This window comes from Schistosoma mansoni, chromosome 3, assembly GCF_000237925.1.
Source record: "Schistosoma mansoni strain Puerto Rico chromosome 3, complete genome".
In the NCBI taxonomy this organism is placed as follows: domain Eukaryota; kingdom Metazoa; phylum Platyhelminthes; class Trematoda; order Strigeidida; family Schistosomatidae; genus Schistosoma; species Schistosoma mansoni.
The window spans coordinates 12,673,389-12,699,040 of NC_031497.1; the positions used below are offsets into that span (position 1 = coordinate 12,673,389).

Genomic DNA, 25,652 nt, shown 5'->3' on the forward strand with positions numbered 1-25,652 from the left:
CTCCATTTTTGATATCTGGATTACTTAATCACTAGGCGAATTTTGTTCTTTCACAGATTTCTAAAAAATCAATTAAATGAAGTTATGAAGCAACGTGATCAATCCGAAACAACAGTTCAACAGTTACAAAGAGTATCAACACCTAGGTAAATAATTAAATTTTTAGTCATTATTAGCTTACTTAATAATTTAGTTGACAGTATATGAAGAAACAAATAAATAACCGTTGTAATACATAACTACTGATTGATATATGTTTTTAACTATATTCACTAAGTATTGTTTAGTTCCGTTGAATTTAAAACATGAAGGTGAAATAGCTATCCGTAGCTCCAGGAAGTCAATAAATGGCGGAAACTATATAGCGCTTAAAGAAAACCCTACAGGCAAACCAATTTCAGCACAATCATGATTTCACTAATATCTTAATTTGAGATTATAAATTAAGTTGAGCATGTGAAGCACTGGATTTCGAATAAATGATCTAAATGCAATAAGATTAGAAGTACTTCGGCTCTGTCTTGTCAAGACGAGAGCCACCAAGAAGTTCTAAACAAAAATATACGCATACACAGAATTTTCTGGTCTTCAATGATTCTCTAATCAATATCAGTCCATGATAAAAACTGTCACCTAGTTGTTTCATTTTTGTAACATTCAGTTAACGATTTTTATATACTTTGTGAATAACCTCTTGTCAATAAAACAGTGGATTGAATATTTATCAGTTTCGACACTGTTATTTAAACAATCATTAAAATTTATAAATGTAAATTACATTTAAATGACTGTAAGTTATTTAATCATTCCTAAACATCCTTGAGCCGGACACAAATGTCCTTCATACCAAGTTACCATACCACATCAACGCAATGAGATGATATTAGAAAAGATACATTTGTTAGTAGAGTAGGTAGCACTGACAGTGTGGAAAATTAGACATTGCTTTTATGATTCTAGTAAACGCAATAAATAGAATTCAGGATTTAGAGGAAAATAAATAGTGAATGCATCTGAGTTATGTTGTCCAACACCCTCAAACTGTTGATCGCAGTTTTTGTACAGACCCTAACCAGGAGCCTTCATCTACCAAACCGAATCACTTCAACAACCAGTAATTTTATAAATGATCCAATGTCTTGCTTTTTTCGCTAATTAACTTTCTTTAGAACTACCTCCACTACAGCTAACACTGCACATTAAGGTAAGTGATAGTTGACCTTACATGACACATATTCCAGATATTACAGTTAATGAAAATTAATAGCCACGTTAGTCAATTCGGTATGTTTGTCTGGTAACCTAAACTCGACCTCAACATTGCTAACTTGGTGGTCCAAAAATGTCCATGTAATGTTTTGGATTCATTTATGATCAAAATCTTGACTAGTATGTTTGCCTTCTACTCCCACAGTTGATGTTTTAGAGCTGTAGTATAATTGAGAGTAAACTGCTGCCCAGAATCCTCATCCCTTACTTGTCAGATGGATATCTTGCCGATGTCACAGATGAGGGAAATTAGTAAAATCCAACATCATGGCTGTCGAGGCTTCAAAAGTAAGCAGAGAATCAACACACCCGATAACTTCGCTCTTCATGATCAACCAGTAAACTGTGAAATGTAAACTCCTTTGGAAAATTACCTGTTAAGAGTACCATAAGACGCTTAGAAAATGAATAATCATGTAAAAACTGATACCACTGGAACAACGAAAGTCTCAATGGTTATTCGATAACATTCATTTTCAGTATGGATTACGCAATAATTTTATTCTAATAATCATTCCATCTTGGTTGAGTATCTTATAGTATGAATAACAGATTTAATTTCCTAGTATATTTTCTTGTTTGTTTCGAAGTTCTGTATTCTGATTTCTAATCACTGGTAATTCGTAGATTTGCTAAGTGAACAACTTAAAGATTGGATCATATTAATTGCTTTAGTGCTTTATGTCTGATAACCATACCATGATAACAAACTCTCCACTAACCCTCTATTATTTAAGAAAATGCTTGATTTTTGACCCATACTTTTTTATCATATCGAAGAACAAACAGAAAGTATAAAACTAATTTCATGTTTCACTAAAAGCTTTTCAAAATTTGTTTATTTACGACTACAAAGATCATCTTACTCAAAATAAAAAAATTAAAACTTATCAGATAGAAACTATCCTTGAAAAACGACAGTAATCTTCAGTAAACCATTCCTCATCGTTAAGGATACTTAAACACCATCATTCTCCTAAACGCCTCTTACTTTCTTGCTACCTTGCTCTTTTCTTTTCACAACGCTTAATTTCTCTTTTGAGCACCTAAACTCTTCACAAGGAGGCATCTTTTAAATTTATCACGACCTATTATGCTTTTTTCTTAATTGATCGTTGTTTTTTTCACTACTGTGAAAGATATCTTTAATATATCTTCATTCATTTCCTGGTTTATTGGGCCAATTGTTTTTGGCGTCTCACGATAAAACTTCAGAGGATCTGTCTTTTAGATTAGCAGAGACTAGGAATAAGACAGAGGATTACCGTATTCAATGTACTTGAATCGATGCTAAGAGCTTCTGATAGTATAATCAAACTATCTTGTTTATACACCAACGCTAGAAAAATGTCAAATCACTTATTTCAATGAGAAGAAAATAAATAATGATTGAGAAATGTTCATATGACAAACAAATGAAATATAGCACAGATTTTCATTTGGCAATCGATTCTTGAACACACTAGGATCCTGACAGAAATAATTTGCAACCCTGAGAATAAGCTTGGTTCCACATTATTGAGGAATCATTTTTGATGTAGTCTTTGCAAGTGCTATTAGTTCTAGAATGAATCTACAAGTCCATAATAGTGTTACCCAATTAAGCTTTTCGTTAATTAGAATGTCCATTATAATGTTTTAAAAAAATCCGTCGCCTATTTATAAAACAATCTTATGCTTTATACATTCTTTGTACATTCGAGACCGGAATGGAGTGAGGTTGGACGCAAATTACCTGGAGGTTTAACTCGATGGTTGGAAGAAACTGCATCAATGTCATCTCAAGAAAAAATGCATTTTCTTGTCAATCAGCTGACAGCACAAAGTGCTGAAAACATCGAATTCAATTTAAATGAATACATAAAGGTAATAAAAAATGATTTACTCTTATTCTTTCTCTCTTAACTTTGCTGTCAAATTATAGTTTTAAATTCAGTTGCACATTATTGTATCTAAGATGATTCTGTCAAAATCTAAATGACGCCATAAATTTCATTTTAAATAAAGTGATAGACTTATTTTTAAGATAATCAAAACAAAAGTGATTTAATCGTCAGTTAACTTCTATTTCAGTTCACATACAGATGAAGATGAAAATCGAAAAATAGAAGTGATTTGATCAGATTTAAAAGAGATTCTATTTGTTTCCCTTGGTGTTCTACGCTATTATACAAAACAAAATAAATTATAGACGGTTTATACCATATTGGATTATTAAAACTTAGTAAGCAATACATGCAGAGATGATGAAGGTTAGCAGTGGGATACAGGACACGCGTTTCGTCCTATTTTGGATGTACCTGCATCCCAGAGTTGATGTTCACCGCAGTACATCCATCTGACGAGTCTCAAGTGGAACGAAACGCCCGTCTTGAATTCCACTGCTAGCCACCATCATCCCTGCTTATAATGCTTGTGACTTAAGGCAATATCGAGGCAATATGCACAGAATGCACATATGCCAATAAGAGAATGATCAATTGCAGTCCTAAATATCAATGGGAAGATTCAAGCAACCAGTGCAAAAATGAATTAAGTAATCAATAGTTTTAAATATGTATTTTGTTAAGTATATCAGGTTAAAGTTATGGATAACAACTTTATTTAGTGCAGAAGCTATGTTTGTAGTAAAGGAAAGACTTATTTCAATTTGAGATTGCTTCGTAAAATCTCTCTAGGCTCATGAATGAAACTATTTGAATTTTGTAAACAAACCTGTTCACTAAACGCATATGCATACTAACATTCTAATTCATAACAAATATTCCTTGAACGTAGGTTTTAAAAGAATAATTAACAATGAAGATAAAGGAAATGATTCAAGATAATATAATGTCTAATATGAATACAACTAGTGTTTCATATGTTCAACTTTTCACTGCAATCGTTATTACTTTCTCTGCTTTACGATATTTTATCCTATCAGCCTTCTTGAACAATGTGCGGATTCTAAACATGAAACTTTAACAGATATATATTCTGGCTATGTCCTGTTTGTTGTCTTAAAATTCATCTTAAATACTTTTATCTAACTCTGTTACCAGAGTACAAAAAAATCTTCTAGATGAGGTCAGGTTATATTTAGTTTACGTACACGTATTTATTCTTACAGGTTTGTAAGTACATTCCACAACAAAAACATAGTTATATTTATTCAGGTTATCACTAGCAGCTTTGAGAAACCTATAGATTTCTATTGGGGATCAATCACAATTTTCATAGTTAAAAATCAGAAATATTTCAAGTTTACTTATTTCTATAAAAGTATAATTGTAATTTGTTAGTTATTCATTTCGGTCGTCTTTATGACTCTTGATTGGTAAATAATTATTTAATATTCTTTAAGTTTGAAAGCTCAATTAGCTTTAACATAAGTATGCGACAGTACCTTCCAGTTATCTGGCAATTAAAAAAAAGTCAAAGTGTTGATTGACATATCACTATCAAAGTAGAACAAATATTCAGAAACTTTCATTAGTCAACTAGTTGATAAGTAATCGGACTTATAAAGGATTTAAACTCACTTTTCCTCAAACTATTCAAGAAATCAATATATGTGAAAGTTATATTTGAAATAATCTCAGCGATTGAAATTTAAGTAATTCCAACCTTTCGCCCAGCTAACTTGTCTGGACTTCTTCAGGGTAGTAATCGTAATGTTCAAAAAAATTCATATAAACCCATCTTTCTGTACTTGTCTGGGTAATTTGCATAAATTTATATACGTATATGTAAATATAAGATAAATTACAAACTGTTATAATCAGTGGAAATTCGTCTCACTGATCATAACAAATAAAATTCGAGCTTTTCTTTTCGTTTCATTGAAAAGTCATTTTCAAATAAAGATTAATTGAATTTTCGCAGTGATGGTCACATCTTCTTTTGTAACATTTTCGTTTGGTTATTTTTTTTTGTTGTTTGTGAAATTCGAAATTTAGAGATTTTTCAAAAAGTACACTCTCGTCTAAATAGCCTTCTCAGTATCCAGTCCTAAATTCCTTATTTTCGGTTAATCTTTTTTATGAATCGCTATTCAAAATTAGGAAAGTTTTCTAAGATTTGACTTCCATCGTTTTATACTATAAATGTGTAATCAATATACATAGTAGGGCAAATCAGAATCCAAAAACTTAAATGCCTTAATTGATTTATGGATGTTTAAACTATCTTGAATTCAATTGGGATTCACAAACTTATTTAATCAATTTATTAGCGAATTGGATTAGTGGACTTCCATTTAACGTTTTTTTCTTCAACAAAATAAAAAGATCTGATAGCTCGTCATTAGCTTAGCTCTAAATATGAATAAAAATGGTTGATCTCTCTTTTTTCTAAAATAAATGATTGGGGCCAAACTTTTCATTTCACGTTAAATATCCTTTTTAATTTTCCTCTTGTGATTACATTTTGTTCAGATTATTTTAACATGGTACCAGTGAGGTCGGAAACAATTGTTCAGAGATAGTATTGAGTAGCATATATAGGCCAATTTTACTGCATTACAATATTATTTATCCATAGGCAATTGTTCGTTTTTCTGTGTGAAGTATGACGGAAGCTAACACGTGTTACGTATGCCTGAACTCCGATTACCACGACGCACAATGCTGACTAGTATTGGGGATGGTTGGAAGAGAGTGAGAGGCGGCCAAACCGAAACGTGGCATCAGTACTAACTTTTAGTCAGAGCCATGTTGGCAGATTCACACTACTTGGTTGGGGTCCGCGTGACTATCGTAACCAATGGTTGGAGACTCTAGGTGAATACACTCTTTGTCTTCCCTTAAAACTTGAGATTAAAATTGCTTCATAACTTTCCTTCTTCCTATACTATATCCTTATATACAACCCTTCTCTTATATACTACCACTACTAAATTAACTACTATGAATCCGGTGTTCATCTTGTTGTGCTAACGAGGTATGGCAACTTGGACCGATGCATAAATGTGCCTGGTCCTACGTTGTAGCTGACTGACTGACTGTTGACTTTAGTATGTATATAATCATTTAACAATTTTTTGCTAGACGATTTCATTTATGTCACAATGATTGCATTGATCAACTTGAAATTAATTTAATAGTGATTTTATTGACTAGTAATAGTTTATCCTAACTGTTAAATTAAAGAAAACGATAAGTATAATCTAATAATATATTATAGAAACAATTAAGATATAGAATGAATATGAGTGAAATCTTCGTAGATTTAAAAGTAATGTTCACATTATGAATGGACATTATACGGGAACACAATGAATATTAGGAAGCAACGAAGAGTTTTTTTACTACTGTGGGATACTTTAGTTTCGCTCACTTAAAACTCCATAAATAGTCAATATGAGGACCTGTAAATATAGAATATTCATTTCATTTGTAGAATGACCTGATACCTACGTTTCAAAACCAGTCAATTTACGGTTTCACTGATGAGTTGGTCTCTTACTCCTGTCTCAGTTTACTTCACAAGTAATTATCTATTCCAATTGTATCTAATCAATGTATAGTGAAGAAAATATTTTCATAACTCCATAATTTCTCAAAGATAGTTTACTTCTCATAATTTTTCATGTTCTATCGACTTCAAAAAAACTAGTTTGCTTAAGATCTTCAAATCAAATCTGTAGGGCTATACGTGTTGATAAAAGTTTGAATTCCTAGTACTCACACAGGTGTTATAAACACAACCTAACTGATTTATGATCATCACATTCAAGGTTAGTGAAAGTTTTTTTTGTATTAAATGTTTAACTGATTCGAGAACCCAACCCGGATTTACTTCCATTTTTGTTATCAATCAAAGTCTATCATTGTAGAAGCTTAATATCTGGGGACAATTTAGGGAACGCTTTTGTTTCTTCAATATTTTGAATAAAGTCTAATCGTTTCATTTGTAAGTGCTAGCATATGTGTTCTGTGTAATCGTTCATATGTGTGTATCTTTTTGACATTTCTTTACTTATTACTAGGAAGAGCTGAATTTTGTCCCATCATTTTTAAAAACGACCGAAGCTGATGTTACAGTATCCAGACCAATACATCTTCGAGATTGTTTACTATTGACACATGAAATTTGGAAAACTAGGAAAAATGAAAAAGATTCAGTGAAGGTAAGTAAATTATTTATTTTCACAATTGATTCAGTGATCAAAATATTTGAGTTCTAACCAGTGTGTTACTCATTTTAAACCCATCCATCTTATATTGTTTATAGAAATCAAATAGTACTATTGGCCCTTAAAAATATGAAGATCAAAGCTGAGTCACTTAATTAATTCTTGGTTGTTAACTTTTATTCGTATTTTTATTCTTAATGTCAGCTTGTTTTTTTCCTTTACGAGAAGGTAAATATTTTATGTATCAGGTGGACGTGAATTGTTAGTAGAAAAATTACAAAATGCAAGATACTAAGAAAATGAATAAGAAATTAAGTACCATTCATAATGGATCACCAGGTGACTATATACGACCATATATAACTCCTTTAGAAATTCAATATAATGCAGTTATATGGATAGGATTCGATTTTATTCACATAAAAACTGATACAAAATATATGAAAGTTTATTGTCGGGATGATCCTGCAAATTGCTCGCAATAGACATGACAAGCTCAGGAAACATTAAGAAGCATCTTTATCCAATCAGCGTTTGATTAGAAGTTTTGCTAGAAATATCACGAAAATGAAAAGTCGCATGTAGAGGTTCTGATTGGTTGATAACTACACTGCTACTATGTTGGGTATTATTCTAGAATTTTCAGTAAAACTCAAGGACTTTTAAAATACTATAAAAACCCTATATTTTCTGTACATGAATGAACCTTTGGAGTAAAGTGCTTGCCGCATATTTTGCGCCTTTTCTCTCGTGTTCAAGTCGCTGTGTAGTTCTAGCTTGGGGGTTACGAAACTAGCTTAGGATCTGAATATAGCGTTCAATCAATATAAATCATGTTAAATCATCTTAGTAGTTGGGAATTTTCATTTACTTGTAAGAATAAATGAAAATAATGCTAATAAGAATTAAAATTATTCTAAGAAGGACTTGACACGCATGACATTGATCATCACCCAGTGATCAATCAATTGTGAAAATTATTCTATATTTATCTCATCCCAATGAACAGAAAATTAAAGTCCTTACATTTCACGACTTGGTGTAAATTGCATCTTTAGAGAAAAAAAATACGACTCTTACTTATGTTCGGACTGGACAATAGGAATTTAGTGTAATCTAAATTTACATTGAGAATAGATTAAGGACTTTACTCCTTTATAGTGTAATTATATATGAAAGTTTACCAACCACTAATGAAAACATACCCACTTTAGATAGATGTCAAAATTTCACTCAACAAAACATAAGCGTCCTTGTTAAGACAGTGTTGACAAACATCAAATTCCATAGTCTAGTGCGTTTTGATCTCAGCATCTCTCTGTCGGCTTAAACGGTTACGCTATTAACTAATCTACGGCAATACTTCCTGTTTCTCTTAAACCATTTTTACTATAAATTTATACAACCAGCATGTTTGGTTTTAGTGTAGATAAAATATTGATTATGTTAAATGAGTGTTTATGCATAGTGTACAGCCTATTGTCATTTTTAATATTTGATCATTTGTTGCAGTTTGATAAACAGAGTGATATTACTTGTATAATGAATAAATTAATACATACGGACATGTGAATATCATAAGACGATAGGAAATGTATAAATCAACTTAGTTTTCAGTCAGTTAATACTCTTATGAATGATGAATGCCTTTTTATGCTTGATGTCATGTTATTTATGGAATATCAGCTGGTGAATACAATGAATCAATATGTATTTAGAGTAAGTGTCTGTTAGAATTTATAATTTACAGTTCAAAATACGAAAAATTAGAGATTCTTGAAACACGACAGCGAATAAAACGTGGCCGCACAACTTCAACGATGACAACCACACATGTATAAAAGGCAGAAAAGCTTAAATTTTCAGGAGAGTTTTTTTATTTCTCCAGACAAGAAAGTAGATATAACAATACTGATGAATAGATAGTTTTAAAAGTCAAGGTAATCTATGAGGATTGGTGTCATTTAAGTGGTTTCTTGACGTCACAATAACAGGAAGATACAAAAACTTACAACAATAATTATTATTCTGAGTCTGTACATATCATAATATTGATTCGCGTCAACCCTCGAAAGCTTCAGTGATACACAAAGTTATCTTCTTCAGCTGCATTAAGAATGGTACTTTGTTGAAACTTATTTCCAGAAAATGAGCTTTCATAACTCATGCGAAAGGTCTTAGTGATGTTACATAGTCTGAAATGAATATTATAATTCTTAATTTTTTATGGTCATTTTGAGGAACATCAATAACTCATGATGCATGAAAGAAGTATAGAAGATTGGAGAATCTTAAGTAGAATGAACTTTATCGATATTATAAAATTTGCGGAAATCTGTCCTTTCGACAACGACTTAATCTTTTGATAAATAATGAAAATTTTTAATACTAATACTTTCAAATAACAATTTATACCTATAGAACTAGATTTCGTGCTAGTTGACATTCATCACCAAGCGTTATCTGTAATCTCGAGAGAATTGATGCTCACAGTAAACACTAAATCAGTGTCTCATTCAAGGATGTTAAAACCGAACTACTCCACAAGAGAGAGACTGATGGAAAGTCTGTAATAGGTACATAATTTTTGATCACTTATTAGGAAATGATCATTTGCGGTTTTGTCTTGACTGTTTGTGAAATTCCATCTATTGATTTGCTAAGTGACTCGTAAGTCACAGTACACTTTATTTGACTTACTGAGGTTGGTGACGATCAACGGTAAGCGCTAAACTAAGGTTTTACCATGCCCAACACTTGCCAACAAAGAATATGTCAGTTATATGACAACTTACTTTTCCATCGAATTCAGTAAGTATGAAGAATTAAGTGAAGTTTGAGGCTATTTGTCGCATGAATACCTACATGGTAGTGTTTTTGATTGTGATGTTGAATATCGTAAGTTCAGAAACTATGAGTTGCACTAATCTTCAAAACTGCCATATACTTCACCGAGAAATCACAGATAGAACAAAACAAGAATCCAGAGACTCCTGTCGACTAACTTCAACTACACATTATGTTTAATAAAGTCCGACGAGACCTCAAAGCCACTTAACTTAGTAACCAAATCAAAAACTGACTGACAAAATTCTGTCCGTACATAAAACTAAACGAAATAACATTCCCATTAACTACGACTGAGTATTTGTCAGTGTGATTTTTAATTGCAATAATTTGCATGTTTTGTTTCTGATACCTTTTGTTGTGTATTAATAAGAGAAATTCATTTATTATTGCCCCTTTTGATTTCTAAGTAAATCGTATCTCTACACATATTGAATTTTAATTTTAAGGAACATTCTATAGGACAACGAAGACGTTCACTTGCATCGAGACGACTTTCACAGGTACAATAAAATGCTAACAAAGGGACAAATTTATAATTGATAAATCACTTTATTGTTGTATGCACTAAGGCACTCAAACACTATGCACTTTACCTTAATGCACCGCTACACATTATCGGCTACATATATTTTAAATTAGTGATAACAATACATTAAACGGCAATCGCCTATTAAAAGAATTGTCATAATACACTTCATGTCTATAGGTTTGATTATTAGAATTGTCTTTCGGATTGGTTCACGTTGAAGCATATTGATTAAAAAAGTGTTTATTTAGATTAATTTTCTAGAAATCATTTGTTCATAGCTTCAGTCAATAAAAAAATACTTGTATGATGCGCATCCATAGTGAGAATAAACTATGGAATGTTGAAACAGTATATTATTTGGGTAATGAAAGATACTTACATTTGTTGTCTAAAGGTATTTATAAGTCCGCCATTATACCACTACTGTGTTAGCATTACAGGAAATGAGAGTAAACAAAACTATATATTTATATATGAGCTGGTTAACTTAGTCTCCCTTCAAGTCTCAGCGTTATCAGTCGACGTTTTGAAAACATCTGTGGTAGTTTTTCTTCTTTAAATATTCTTAGAAGCAATCTGTGTAAACTCACTATCTGCTAATTCGGTCACTTTTGCATAGCAAACTACTTTGTCCAATCCTCTGGGTATCTAATTTTCCGTTCGTGAGAGCTCTATTGAAGAGTCATTCGTCCAAGTCTCTAGAAGCACAGAAAACTCCAGCAATTGTTTTATTCAGTCATCACTGAACAGAAATCTCTCTGAAATATCTAGATGAGGTATCATAAGTCACATTTTTGATTTGATAATCACTCACACCATAGTGAACGAGAACACAAGTGGGGACAATCGACTGTATTTGAAGACAAAATTACAGAACGTCTTAGTTAAATCTGAGAACCATACAGTAAATACTTCATTTGAAAAATGTCAATCAATCGTCTCAGACTTCATTGTTCCTTCGTTTCCATAGCATTCACTCTCTGTTCTTGTTCTCCTTTATTTGATGTTCCTAACCTTCCGCCATCAAGCATTTCACTTTTAATTATTGATACATACTACCTATATCTGTTGACATCAGTAACTCACACCACAACACTATTACTATATTCATTATGTCTGCAGAAAGTTCTAGACGTTCGAGTTCACGTGAGACACTATAAACACCCTCAGTTTAGTAAGCATGAACTAACCCTGAAGTAAAACTTTTGCCCATATTTTGCGCCTTTTCTCCACTGCTCAAGTTGACATGAACAAATAGTCTGAGGCTATAGAAAGTATCTAGAAAGGTAGTAATAGGCGTTCCCGTGATAGACTTATCGAGCAACTTCCAGGGTTACGAAGCAAAGTTGTAGTCGAGATCTGTCCTAATCTACCTAACCCATACGGGTCATAAAGTTGGAATTAACTAGTCCTTATCATTTATTTATCATTTTAAAAGAAATCTGTCGAATGTTTCCAGAATCACTGTTTTTTGAACGATATGATAATTTAAAAATGTCTGCTATCACAACAATTGTTTTCAACCCGTTTTCTTACGCAGATCAGTAGTGAGATCCATTACCACATAGTTATTTCTATCAGAAAAACCAATCAATACTACTCATATACACTTCTTCCGCTCTAGATTTTCATAACTTGAAATTATCAAATCAAAACTAAGTAATGATACCTACAAATCTTTTGGAATTTGTTTTATGTTAAACATAATTATCCATTTTGATCGTCCATTTAAAAGATTATAGTATAGAAACCAGTCTAAACAATCTCAAAGTAACCGCTAAAAATTTTTAGTCCATCGTTAACCAATTAGAAAACAATTACTGTAAATGAAGAGTTCATGGAAAAACTAATAGTACAAAATGTACACAGCATTTACTTAATTAGTAAATCTTTGAAGTCTTTTGCAGGCTTTTGTCCGTAAATTAAAAAGAGACAATTTATGATTTTATTTAAATGTCTATAAAACAAAATTCTAGTAAGGAAGCAAGTAGGTTTTTAGGGTTCCAATAAATTATTCCTGGTTTGAGTTAATCTACCTACAAGAAACAATCTGAACTGAAATATTAAACAATTTAATACGTTTAACACTATAATTTTTCGTTTACGATATCAAAAGAAACATCTTTTTGTTATAATTTTAACCGTTTAGAACAGTTTACGAATGTAATTTTTGCTATTCATTTCACATCATATATGTCACTAGCTTCTTGATTTTCTGGTAAAACTTAAATATAATTTTCTTGATTTTTATTGGTTCATCCTCATAACATACTATCACTAATTTTTGTTAACTAATTAAACACACTGAACTATATGCATATTCAAACTTAATAAATATTTTGATGATTTTAAATAAATTGAACATAGTTTTGTTTATTTATTTAAACACATAATTATTGTTACAAGGAGGCACCAGATATATATGCGCCGCACAAACTTCATTTGATTTGTGTGAGGACTGTGATACTGCTCAGGTGCCCAAACCGAAGTAGTTGATTTTCCTAAAGGGCCACATCCCAAGCCTTTGACCTAAAGGTCTAACCCACAAGGTAGTGGAGCATCATGAGGAGATGTAGTCCCATGGTAGCCGGTGACCAACAATTGGCTCATACGCCATTTATTCCTTCAGGATACTAGAGCCCATGTTCACCATTGGTTTGGAATCAGGGTTTTCCAACTCCCCTAGGTGGACTCGCTGTGTCCACCAACTCGGTTAAAGCGTCGGACATTGGCTTTTCGTTCTGTCAATTTCGTAAACATAGAGTAGTGGGCCACTCTGAAGAAGTGACTTACATCAAGTCACGAAACGAAAGGAATACAATTTTTTCTACTCATTGTGAAAATATATTTATTATTTAATAAATGTTTAAAATATCAACAAAAAGGAAATCATATACAATAAATAATTTATCTTATATCAAAGTACATTGAACTATGTAATAATCTTGTTTATAAATGATACTTGAAATAATCAGATCATAAATAAACAAATAAGAATAATAATTTTGAATGTTTACACAATTAAATTGATATTTAACTAATTTGATTTGGTTAAAAATCAAATTCCATTAATAATTATTTAATTAATTTAAAATAATTCATTGTGTTATTGAATAATAATAATAATAATAATAATTGTATTAACTTTTCGATGGAGAAAAAAAAGTGTGGAAAATTAAATTTTATCTTATCACATTATGTATATACAAATTGAAACATTTGTTTGATTTTATTGTTATTATTATTATTATTTAATTATTCAATATAAATAATTAAAATATACTGTGATATTTAAATTTAGTTTAAATGATCATTTAAAGTATGCTAAATTAATAATACAATTAAGTGGAAATAGCCTGATTTTACTATCTCATTTTATTTTTAAAATTATTCAAACCAAATAAATATGAGAAATGTGAGAAGTTGTTTATAATAGCTACAATGATCTTGAGTGCTGTTAGAAGTATGAGGGCAGGTATCACTTCCCGGTCGCCCACACCGTGGAAGGGTTCTTCTAGAGGTACCTGAAAAGGAAATTGGGTTAGAAGTGGTCTTAATGACCTGAGAGCGTGACCGCAGTGCCCAAGGGGCAACTACTCGAGGTCAGTTACACACGACCTTTTTGTGGGTAGTTTTGATATTAGCTCCGTTCTTCGAAGGACCTCACCGCTGGAGACGGATATCCGTGAGATAAGGCGAGGTGTGCATTTTTAGAGTCGACCTTTTCCAACCCCACCCCTCCTTATGGAAAGGCAGCATCGATGTTATGCTGTTTGTCTGAAGGGAACACCTTACTGATGTCACACCTCTGTACAGTCAGCATTACGACTTCACCTTCGGACCTTGGGTTTGATGCTTTTAGTCTCACCGCTCTTCAACCGACCTATCTGGCATGGTAGGACCTTGAGGAACGATTGTTCCAGCCAGTATAGCTTGATTGGTTCATCACGATAGGCAAGCCCGACCACCACGTTAAGGTAGCAGCAACGGTCGGAGTTTATAATCACTATTAAGTAATAAATAAAGTTAAAAGGTTGCATTATTTTATAAATCTATTGATAATCATTGATTTCTCATCTTTCAACTATGATTTTTTTAAACTCTATTTGTGGTCATTTATTATTACTTAATCTTCAGCTTATAATGAATATAAAAGTAGCTATATATACAAATATTACGTCTAAGGTGTTTCATGATCATTTGAAAACTAAACTTTTAAGTACTTCAGAAGTGGCTGTCATTAAAACTTTATTTAAGCTTCATTAACATTCGTCATTTGAACCAATTCTATATATCCAAGCTTTTTATGGTATCATCATTAGCCTGAATTGTAAATGTATTATCAGTTACTCGAAATTTTTATAATACTAACATATTGAAACATAATTACTGACGTGATCGAGTAAACCGATAAGATAATGAAGAATGCAAACAAACAACAACGATTATCTTCTCTAGTGTATTATTTCTTACAAAGCTGAAGAAACACTCAACTTCTGATCGATTGACTAAAATACAAAGTGTCTAATCAATATAGAACTCTATACTTACACATTTAACTAAAAATCACGACAGAAAAAAGGTTACATGATATACACCGATTAGTTCAATAAATAAATAATCTAACTAAAAACGATTATTTAAACCACGTGGTGGAATGAATCAAAATACAACGTAGAAAAAAATCTACCTCATGTTTAATCATTCCAATATCAAATCATCTTTACCAGTGGTTACAATACAACTTGGTCGATAGGATTTGATCTGTACTATGGGTGAGATAAAATGAAGTTGGGTATTAAAAAATGATCGATTCATTCTTTCTACATTCCTTCACGTATTTTAGGGAGTTTTATTCTCATAACAATATTGAAACTTGAAGCCTATGGTGAACATATGTTGCAATGAGTTCTAACTAAATGAATAATCTAGTTATTCATTATTAGTTGTTCATTTTCACTTTTTTTATGGTTATATTAATAAACATTTATTGCGTAATCTAACAAATCCAATTTATTCTACTCAATGTATAATTTATTCCATTACATAATCGAATGAAATATTTTATTATGAAGTTAACTCTTCTTATTCTCTCTCTTCTTCTTCTTCATTGTTTTTATCATTCAATTATTATCATGTAGATTAGTTGACTACATGATTGACTTATATATTATATGGTATATGTATCCAAACTTTATTTAATTTAAATCACGAAATGATCGAAATTTCGTTTAGATCATTTAGTCTAGACAATGATCTTCTTTTCATGGTTAATAGTTGTGTTGTATTTTAGATTAACTAATCTAAGTGATGCAAAAAATAAATGTACTCAAACAATAGATTTAATTATGAAGATTATGGTCTTGATAATAGATAGATAAGATTAGTTGAATAGATATTGATAAGAATTTCGGAAAGTTCGTGCTTTACCTTTAAAGATAAAAAGCATAAATAATTTAGTTGTAAATACTTAATTCGGTTATAAATTATTAGTCAAGAAACTTAAAATTTTTATGTAATTATAAAGAAGACTTTGAAGTTGTTTACTTGAGTAAAGTTTCATACTAAAGAATAAATTGTTCAGTGAATTTAGGTTTAGTTGAATGTTGGCTAACACTAGAAAGCAGAAAAAGCGTTTCCTCCCATCTGAGAATCGTTATCTGAATATAACTAAATCCCAGTATTAGTGTGTAAATAGAATTGTTTTTAGCTTTCAACTGCTGTTAAATTATTTTTGTTTAAAATTATGATTACCTTTGGGTAACTTAAACTTTTTATGAATGAACATTATTGTTTATCATTTCTTTGTATTACTATATAAATTCTTGGTATATTCCATAGTGCAATCAAAGAACAGTACCTTTATACTAGAAATTGATCATCATCTTAAAGTAAAAACTATTGAAGTTTCATTATTGTTTTAATCATTTTTATAAGTAACATAGTAATTGTAAAAAAAAAATTAATTTCTGGAAGGAAGGAATTTTAATCTATATTTAAACCTACCTTTCATGGACTTCCATAGTTTTTTTAGTTATTGTTATTGTTTATTAAAAACTAAATTTATATGTAAAATATTCAAATTTATTTAATTTGTTATTAATAATCTGAAGGGGGTTTTGTAGAGATTTTAGTAATTTTATACCGCTGAGATCATGAATCAACTGAAGCTGGACCACCATGGAAAACCTGGAAGCACTGGATGGTCGTTTCGTCTTATTGTGGGACTCTTCAGCAGTGCACATCCACGACCCCGCCTCGCGAGATTCGAACTCAGGACCTACCAGTCTCGCGCTAGAGCACTTAACTAATAGACCACTGAGCCGGCGTCCAACGGTGTCAATGTCCAACTTCACTCGTTTAAGTGCTCTAGTGCGAGACTGGTAGGTCCTGAGTTCGAATCTCGCGAGGCGGGGTCGTGGATGTGCACTGCTGAAGAGTCCCACAATAAGAAGAAACGACCATCCAATGCTTCCAAGTTTTCCATGGTGGTCTAGCTTCAATTGATTCATGATCTCAACCATATTAATAATCTATTTTAAAATTTTCATTCTGTTAATTTTCACATTCAATTGGTATTAATATATATAATGAATATTTTAAATAGTTTATTGTATTTTGTAAATGATTGACTAAGTGATTGAAAAAAAAAAATGTTTTTCCCCATTTATTCTTACAATAAAATCTAGACGAAACCTCAATTGAAATCATCGACAATTGGTCCAAATGTATCAAAATCATTTGATGAATTTTTATATAATTTCTTTAAACAAATTTATGGTATTGAACAAATACGTATTGAATGGGCATATGGATTTTATGAAATGTTAATTAAAGAAACAAATAATTATAAATTAAATGAATTAAGAATGATCATTGAAAATAAGGTAAGATAAAATGATCAATAGTTGAAATAACTCTAGCTGAATTTCATTTCATTTATTATTATTTTTGTTTTCAGTTTAACAACCAGGTTTTCCCTGGTGGTCTAGCTTCAATTCACTCACGCTTTCAACTATGAAAATTTTCATAACCGTTAAAGATTATCTTTTCGAATGTTTGTCTCTTCGTATCATTTTCATAATTTTTATTGAAAGTATTATAACTAAAAAGTAATCAGTATGCATAGAGAGCATTCGCTAAAAAGAATCTTATTACATTTATAAACCATGCGCGTAGTATTTCGTTTATATCATGGAACCATTGGCTTCGGTAAACGAAACACTCTGATTGACACAATTAACCTTGAATTAAGATCGAGATAACTATAACTCCTACCAGTTCACAAATATGTACGTCTTTTTCGATTGCCCATTCCCAGTTCGAATAGAATATCAGACAAGCTTCTGTAACAATATATCAAGGGCCCAATGTTTTTAGCTCAAATACTGATCACTTTATATATACGTATTTTTAGAACCCAACGCACTTCAAATGAGGAATCATCCATTACACACAATCAAACCATAAGTGTCAATAAACAGAGTAAATGGTATATGACTATTAGACATTATTCACCAAATAATGTAGAGTATAACCACAGATAATAGGTGCTTACAATAAGAGGAATACAGAAAAATAATAATTCAGTCATTTAATTAATATACAATAAAAATATAAATAATAGCGATTTGTAAAATAGTCAAGATAATTCATAACTCTCCAATACTCAACCTGTCTAAAAATCTTATTCTTGAAGAATTTAAGGAAAAGCGTGCTCAACTATAAAGCGCATTTTTAAAAGTATATGTTTATTCATCGAGTTAATGTTACACATGTAAATACTATCACATAATTCTATTGTAAGAAACTATTCTGTTGAAATACACCAGTCAGATTTAGCAACTGATAGCTATACTTTATTTAATGTACATAAATTCAGTCAAGACTACTTAAACTTGTAATAAATTTACAATTTTAAATCATTTTAGACCATGCACTTGGGGGAAACAGTTTAATAAGTTTTTTACTGAAACATATCTAAACTCAGATATCAGAGTAATGATGCTACCCAACCACTGAAGACGTTTTAATTGTTATCTGAAATTAAGTATCACTAGTTTAATTTCGAAATTCTAAAAAAATATTTCGTGGTTTGAATAAGGATTAAGGCATAAGTTCCAAGAATGTATGGTTCAAAGAAGAGTTCGCGTTTCAACAGTTATTCTTAAAATATTTACAATGGCATATATACAATTTTCTTCCAAAATACTAAGTAATATGTTTCTTAGCAATAATCATGTTAAATAATTAAATGAAGATGGTATCAGAGAAGTAAAATACACAAAAATGCAAAAATGTCATTTCTATTATGGAACTGAAAATGTATTTGTTAGAATCTTGAATATTCATCAAGAAAATAGAAAAAGATTGATAATTTCCAACAACTGCTGAATAACGTGATAGGACAATTCAAGAATATGAACCAGCTTGATGGAGAAAAGTCAAGAGAAAATTCATAACAAGCTCTATAATCAAGCACTTTGTGAGCATAAATCATTTAGTCAAAACATATCAGATGCTGAGCCAAATAAAATGCAAACAAAGTTTTCCAATAACTCTGAGTTTCTGTCTCCTTAGCATTTCAGAAGTTTTCACAAGGCACGTAGAAAAGTTAAAATTGAGTACAAAAAGAAGCTTATTCGAAAACTTCTACCGTGTTTTTAACCTCCAGTTATACCTTCCCCTGTTTCTCTATTGACTTTCTGATCCAATTGACTTATTTTCGTTTCCATGCTCTTTCTGATGAAATGTTATTTGAACTTCAACAGTTTACCTAATTATTTTATCCAGCCGTCGTGGAGAACTATCAATTTTTTCCCTATTTTCTTGATGAATATTCAAGATTCTAACAAATACATTTTCAATTCCATAATAGAAATGACATTTTTGCATTTTTGTGTAATTTACATCTCTGATACTCTCTTCATCTAATTATTTTTAACATGACTATTGCTAACAAACATGTTATTTCATAGAGAATTTTGGCTAACACTGGTAGAATAGTTTCATAACAGTTGGTCACTGAATTTATGAACGATGCTTAAAAAGGAAATTATATTTATAAACACCTTAAGGAATGAAATCACTTAAAAACTTAAACGATTCATTCGATAGTCAAGTTCGATATTATGATTTTTTAAAAGATAGGTATTTGTTATTGTAAAGTTTCGATTATGAATTCACTCGGAAAGAGAACTCTTCACTAAGTTTATTTTTCATCTTCTTCACATTTAGAACAATCAGTATTTCTCGAAACATATAAGCAAGTGATATTGTTTTCGGTTAAATCTTCATCAGGCTTTACTCGAATATGCAATAATATATATATGAATATATTTAGAAACATTAAACCAATTAAGGTGGTATTTAAAATAATGATCACAATCAAATAGATTATATAACTAAATACCATAAGTAAGAGTACAGATTGATGGTCTCACCATCTGAAATTATAGTCAGAATTCGTTATCAAATAGTTCATATATATTGTATCATCTTAGGGGTTAATTGAAATGATCAATTAATTTAACTATATTATTTTCTAGATCCTTTTCCTGTTTAGAAGCAACTGATCTATTTATACTTACTCTGTTCAAGATTCAGATCAAATAGTTTTCGATATTTATGCTAAACGTCCAGACGACCCTATTTATTCTTAGTTTTTTCTCCCTTTCTGTATGCTTCATTTCTGAACAAATAGCTAGCATACAAACGGAAAGAGATAAATAGATCTGAAACTAAATGTAGGTTTAAATACCCAGAATTTTTCATGAAACAGAGAAACAACAACACAGAGTGAAGTGAAGAAACAGTCAAAATGATGACATTAAAATTGATGAGATACTAAAAGAAAACGACACACAAAATATAAAACAAATGATGGAAATACACTCATAGCGTAATATTGGAGAATTTTCGTAATATATATGTGGATAAATGATGATAATCTTCTCCTCATTGTGACTGACAAGTTTTATCGCCTAAATCTTTCAAATATATCATTTTGCATAATTTACGGAATTTCGATAAAAAGACCTAGATAAATCAATAAAAGTTAGTTTTCATTATACTGTTTTTCATCTTTAGATGGATGAAGAATGTCATTGGCATTTGGAATCATGGATACTATTTATTAAAGAACAAATGCTAACATTTATTGATAGCAGTAATAATAGCTCAGGTAAGTGATAAGTGAACACTCATACGCAAACAAAGAAAAAATAATTGGTCTATTCAGTAAATACGCAAAATACGTGAAATAAACGAAGAACTCTTAGAGGATTCACGAAATATCGACATTTGTTTATAAAGACAGCGCACAGAAGGAAATCGATCTTTTCACAGTGGGCTCGTCGTTGAAGATAATGAGGACTGTACGGTTGGTGCAAGTCTAGGACGACTAGTCACCACCTGTTTCGATGGAAAATGCCTTACGATTCCTAATTAACCACACATAATTTAGATAATGGTTGATCGACTGAGTTTCGGAAAATCGTCTATCGATGCGATCCTAGCAAAACATGAAACAACAGGGCATCTGAACAACCTAACTTGATAAATCCCAGAGGTCGCTAGTGGGACGAGTATGTTGGAGTAATTCTGAAGGGACCCTAAATTTTCTGAAATAAAGCTTTTATGACCTCAACTAGCAAGTTTGTTGAACTGGATGGTACAATCAACTCGGTTTAATAAATTGTTTTTTCTTTGTTATTATAATTAATAGTCATAATGCCGACTACTGAAAACTCTGAACAACAAAAAGTCATCTTAAAACAAACTTTACATGAAGCGCTATTAAATATATTCAGTCAGCAAGATTTAATCAACTTAAATATCATAATTCAATCAGCTGAAGAGTATGCAGGTTTACAAATAAAAGATTCACCTGCAAAAGCGCTAACAAACATGGATGAAGGCGAAAACAAAGATAATGAAAGCATACAAACCAATTTACATAATATGCTTGATTTTAATAAATTATTCAATAATGTAAGTTATTTTGTTTAAAATAACTGTTATTTTGCACCATTTAATGTTTAATTGAAAGGTTAGAGTTTATAAACAAAAGTTTTGTTCTAAATGATGCTAATTAACAGTATTAAGTAAATGGTTATATGAAACTGCAGACTTAACGATAAGTATTGATAGTTGAGTAAAAGGATGCCCTTCATCCATAGTACCCAATTTACTAGACTCTCAAATCATGAGAAACCACTTTTATACTGAGTGATTTGAAATAATAAATGTCATTTTACCCCTTACATATTCTTTTTAATGACCTGTAAATTATAATATGCTTTTTTTCTCCCAATTACAACAGTAAACACAGGAACGTAACGGAAACCAATGAAACAAATATTGTGATTCATGAGCCTCGTACTGATTGGACCTGTGCTGATTTCATTTGTTGCTTGTCGACATTCATTCAAAAAGCTACGAAATATCGGTCATCCAACTACCAACTCATCATAAACTCACAACTCATGTTCACTATCCACTTGTTCAAATGGGATTCACATGTGTAGTGGTAATGCGATCATTTCAATCTAAATGAGACCTCCCAAATCATAAAGCGATCCGTATACCTAACATCCTGTACTCTCTCAGAATACCAATTTCATCAGTTCATATGCATATATTTAGTTAAGAGCACACAAGAATTATAAGCGCATTACATTTCTTGATTAGAATCGACAGTATGTCCTTCTCCGTTTCGGTTGATTGATACATTCAACTTTTCCATCCTTTGTTTGAATACACCGTTTAATAGAGGAAATGCCTTTGAATCCGGATTTCGTGAAGTCATCAATGCAGGTACCATGTCCGAGACCAGTAATCCGACCTGTGTAATTGACGTTGCTGTAAACAAATATGAAATGAAAAATGTCAGAAATGTTTGAACATCCATCCTAAGTGTCCACAGAAACGCCAATTCTAACTTGAATGAAATAGACGAAATGTAGACATTAACCATCATAAAAATCAATCGATCTGGGAACGTACTCAAATAAATACCAGTATGGACGCTCTCTCTTCGTGTCATTTACGAAAGGTACACAAACAGATCCAGGTGTCCATGGTGGTGAGAGTGAGCCAACGCTTTTGTAGACTTCAATATATGAACCCCTCTCATACGTTTCATCGTACAATTGTAGACAATATTTGCATGAATCCGATGTAGTTATCCCCAATTGACTTAACAATGTGTATGACAATACGGCAATAAGAAACATCGAATTAGCTGACATTGCTTCCTTTTCCGTTTGTTGTTGAGATGAATTAGTCGATTGACGAATTTATATGGTTTGTTTCACTAGATGTCAGATTTCAATGAACCGTTTAATCCACAGTGTATATGTGATTGTCATGATTTGTGTGGAATTATCGGCGTCAACAAATCAGAAGAGAATAAAGTGATCATTATGATAGATGACACAGTTAATTCGCATGTCACATGACTATATTCTTATTGTTACTTAAACATTGACACTGCTTATTCGTATAAAGATATTCCTAGAATACGGCTCCAAATAAACTTGAATACTAATGTACATATTTTAAACATCTAGACTACCCGTTTCTGACCTCTACATTTTTCATCAATTCATCTAATTTTGATTAATTTGGCACCGCATTATTTTTCATCTTCGCAAAACCTATTGAGGTTCGTTCATGAAGCGTTCACAACCATCCTTTATACAAGTATGAAAAATAGGTAAATCAGGGACATCGTATTTGCCGACTATATGAATCGAAAAGGCTGTACAATACTCAGTCGTCAATTCCTGTTATAAGTTAGCAGTATAGCTGGCGACCACTCAATATTTGTTGTCAGGAGTGACCAATAGGTAACAAACGGAAACTTGTTAAAATATTTCTGCCGAGAATTCAATATTGTACCAAAAGTAATATATTGAGAGAAGCTAATTATAGTCGACATGATAATTATGATAATAAAGGCATGAGTTGGAATAAACAGGTGTTCCTCAATCAATTGGCACTAGTTGGTGAAAGACAACGTGTCGCGTAGACAGAAATACTCTAGTAAATCATTATTGATTTTGTTTGACCAACATTCAAACACATACTTCGTCACCTACTGATTTTCATAATCTGGCAATTAGGCATTCTGAACCATGTTAGCCGTCACTAGTCATGCGTCAATCGCATCTAACCTAGCTCGTTTTACTACTGCTTTGTGATTCACTAACCATGTGACTGATAGTAGTGTATTTAGGTCAGATGTTGATGGTATTCGTGTGTCAAATGGTACTCAATGTTTTGTCATGCAGCATAATTCTAGTATAATGTCATTTATGTTTCTTCGTTCAAAAGTAGTTGAAGAAATCAATCACCTTGTAGGTGCTGTTTCAGCTTGTTTTCACAATTACTTGCAATATTATTACAAAACAAGTTGTATTTATAAGTTGAAATTCCTAGTCGAATAATGCATTCGTTTCATCGATTGAAATGCAGAGGATTAGGATGAAGTGACAAGTCACACGGAGCCACATTTATTAAAATTGACTTGACGAGTCGTTAGCTGGATATTGTTGTTTTGAATTACAATGATAAAATCAGCATTGAACAACATGGAATGTCCTATTAGGAGTTATGACTGATTCTCATGATCTGTTGCATGGAATAATATTATTCAGACTATCTTCGAAAATCAAGAATAGTTGTGAGGCTGCCCTGAACTTGTTTCGGTCACATCCAAAACCACACCATTGGGTATGCAACTCGGAGAGTTTGGTCGAGTGGGGAACGTAAGGAACAACTGTATAGGACTCCCTAGATTTCAAAGATGATCTAACGAAGATTATTCCGACATGTGAGAAATGAATGGCTAGTGATTTACAGAAAATCCTTGAACTAACTCTTCATTCATCAAAGAATATCACTACCATAAAATCCTTGATATCAATTATTACCAATTAGAATGATGCTCAATTGAATATTCATAAGAATTGAATGAAGGACGTAGACCAATCGAACAGTGTAATTGTGATTATTTTGATTTTGTTGCGTCCATTCATCATTTGAAAATAATTTGTGTTAACTGTCGATTCGTTTCCGTTTGATCGTGTGTTCATTAAGAATTTCAAATATTATACGTCCAAATGTGCTCATCCATTTCTATCTTCCTTGAATTTCGCTTCATATTCAAAACTGACAAGAATTTTCCAGAAGTGTTTTACACGACACATTTGTGGAAAAGTTTGGTATGAAATCCATCGTTTCAATTGGTAAGCTGATGTTGGTAAACCCAGACGCTATAACTACATCTACCAAAGTTCCCATTCCGAGTCTTACTGGTCGTACACTTCCTATAATCTGGTGTTCTAATCTGCTGATTGGAGACGGAAAATACTCAGCCATAAAGTGCGGATTTCAAGTCACTGATTGCGGGGCATCTATTTCAAGTCAAGAAAATTTGATAATGCATCAGGGACAGCACCCCTCATTGACCACTGATGACGGTCCTATCGAAATGCCTGATCACATGTTAACTAAGAGATCACAGTATGAGGAAGTGCGCACGTGTCACACGCATCCACACTAATGTGGTGCGCAGTTACGAAATTTCAAGAACTGGGAAACGAGCATCGACTCATTTACTGCTATGAATTTCAAACACCTGGAGAGGAGAGGAGATGAAGTGCTTCAGTGAAGAATATTCAGACTGCCCTCGAAGGAATCGCGACGACATTTCGGTTGTTTATTGACAGTCAAGTAAGCAATTCGATTTGGTTTCGTTAGGTTTGCTCGCTGTCACACAGGATTTCACACAAAGTCTCTCGTCCCCATTTGGAAAAATTGACGATTTCATGTAATTTGAATAACTGAAGAACTGAACAGTATCATTGTGATTATTTTGAT

At 31.8% G+C, this 25,652-nt stretch overlaps 2 protein-coding genes across 2 annotated transcripts in view; one reads left to right on the forward strand and one right to left on the reverse strand.

Annotated features, from left to right (window-relative positions):
• Smp_127460 (putative myosin heavy chain) overlaps window positions 1-21,776 on the forward strand; it is a gene marked incomplete at both ends in the record, with an annotated part of 28,320 nt that extends 6,544 nt beyond the window's left edge. Inside the window, 6 exons of the mRNA XM_018799268.1 lie at window positions 57-146; window positions 2,973-3,135; window positions 7,241-7,381; window positions 17,456-17,653; window positions 20,856-20,949; window positions 21,493-21,776. Of these exons, the coding sequence (XP_018651073.1) occupies window positions 57-146; window positions 2,973-3,135; window positions 7,241-7,381; window positions 17,456-17,653; window positions 20,856-20,949; window positions 21,493-21,776 (970 nt within the window). The remainder of the gene's footprint in view (window positions 1-56; window positions 147-2,972; window positions 3,136-7,240; window positions 7,382-17,455; window positions 17,654-20,855; window positions 20,950-21,492) is intronic.
• Window positions 21,777-22,387: 611 nt separating this feature from the next.
• Window positions 22,388-23,002, reverse strand: Smp_112110 (putative interleukin-4-inducing protein precursor; the record flags this gene model as incomplete). Its single annotated transcript, XM_018799269.1, has 2 exons — window positions 22,388-22,628; window positions 22,773-23,002. The coding sequence occupies 2 exons, from the start codon at window positions 23,000-23,002 to the stop codon at window positions 22,454-22,456; spliced, it is 405 nt and encodes a 134-aa protein (XP_018651074.1). The 3' UTR covers window positions 22,388-22,453.
• Window positions 23,003-25,652: the final 2,650 nt, after the last annotated feature.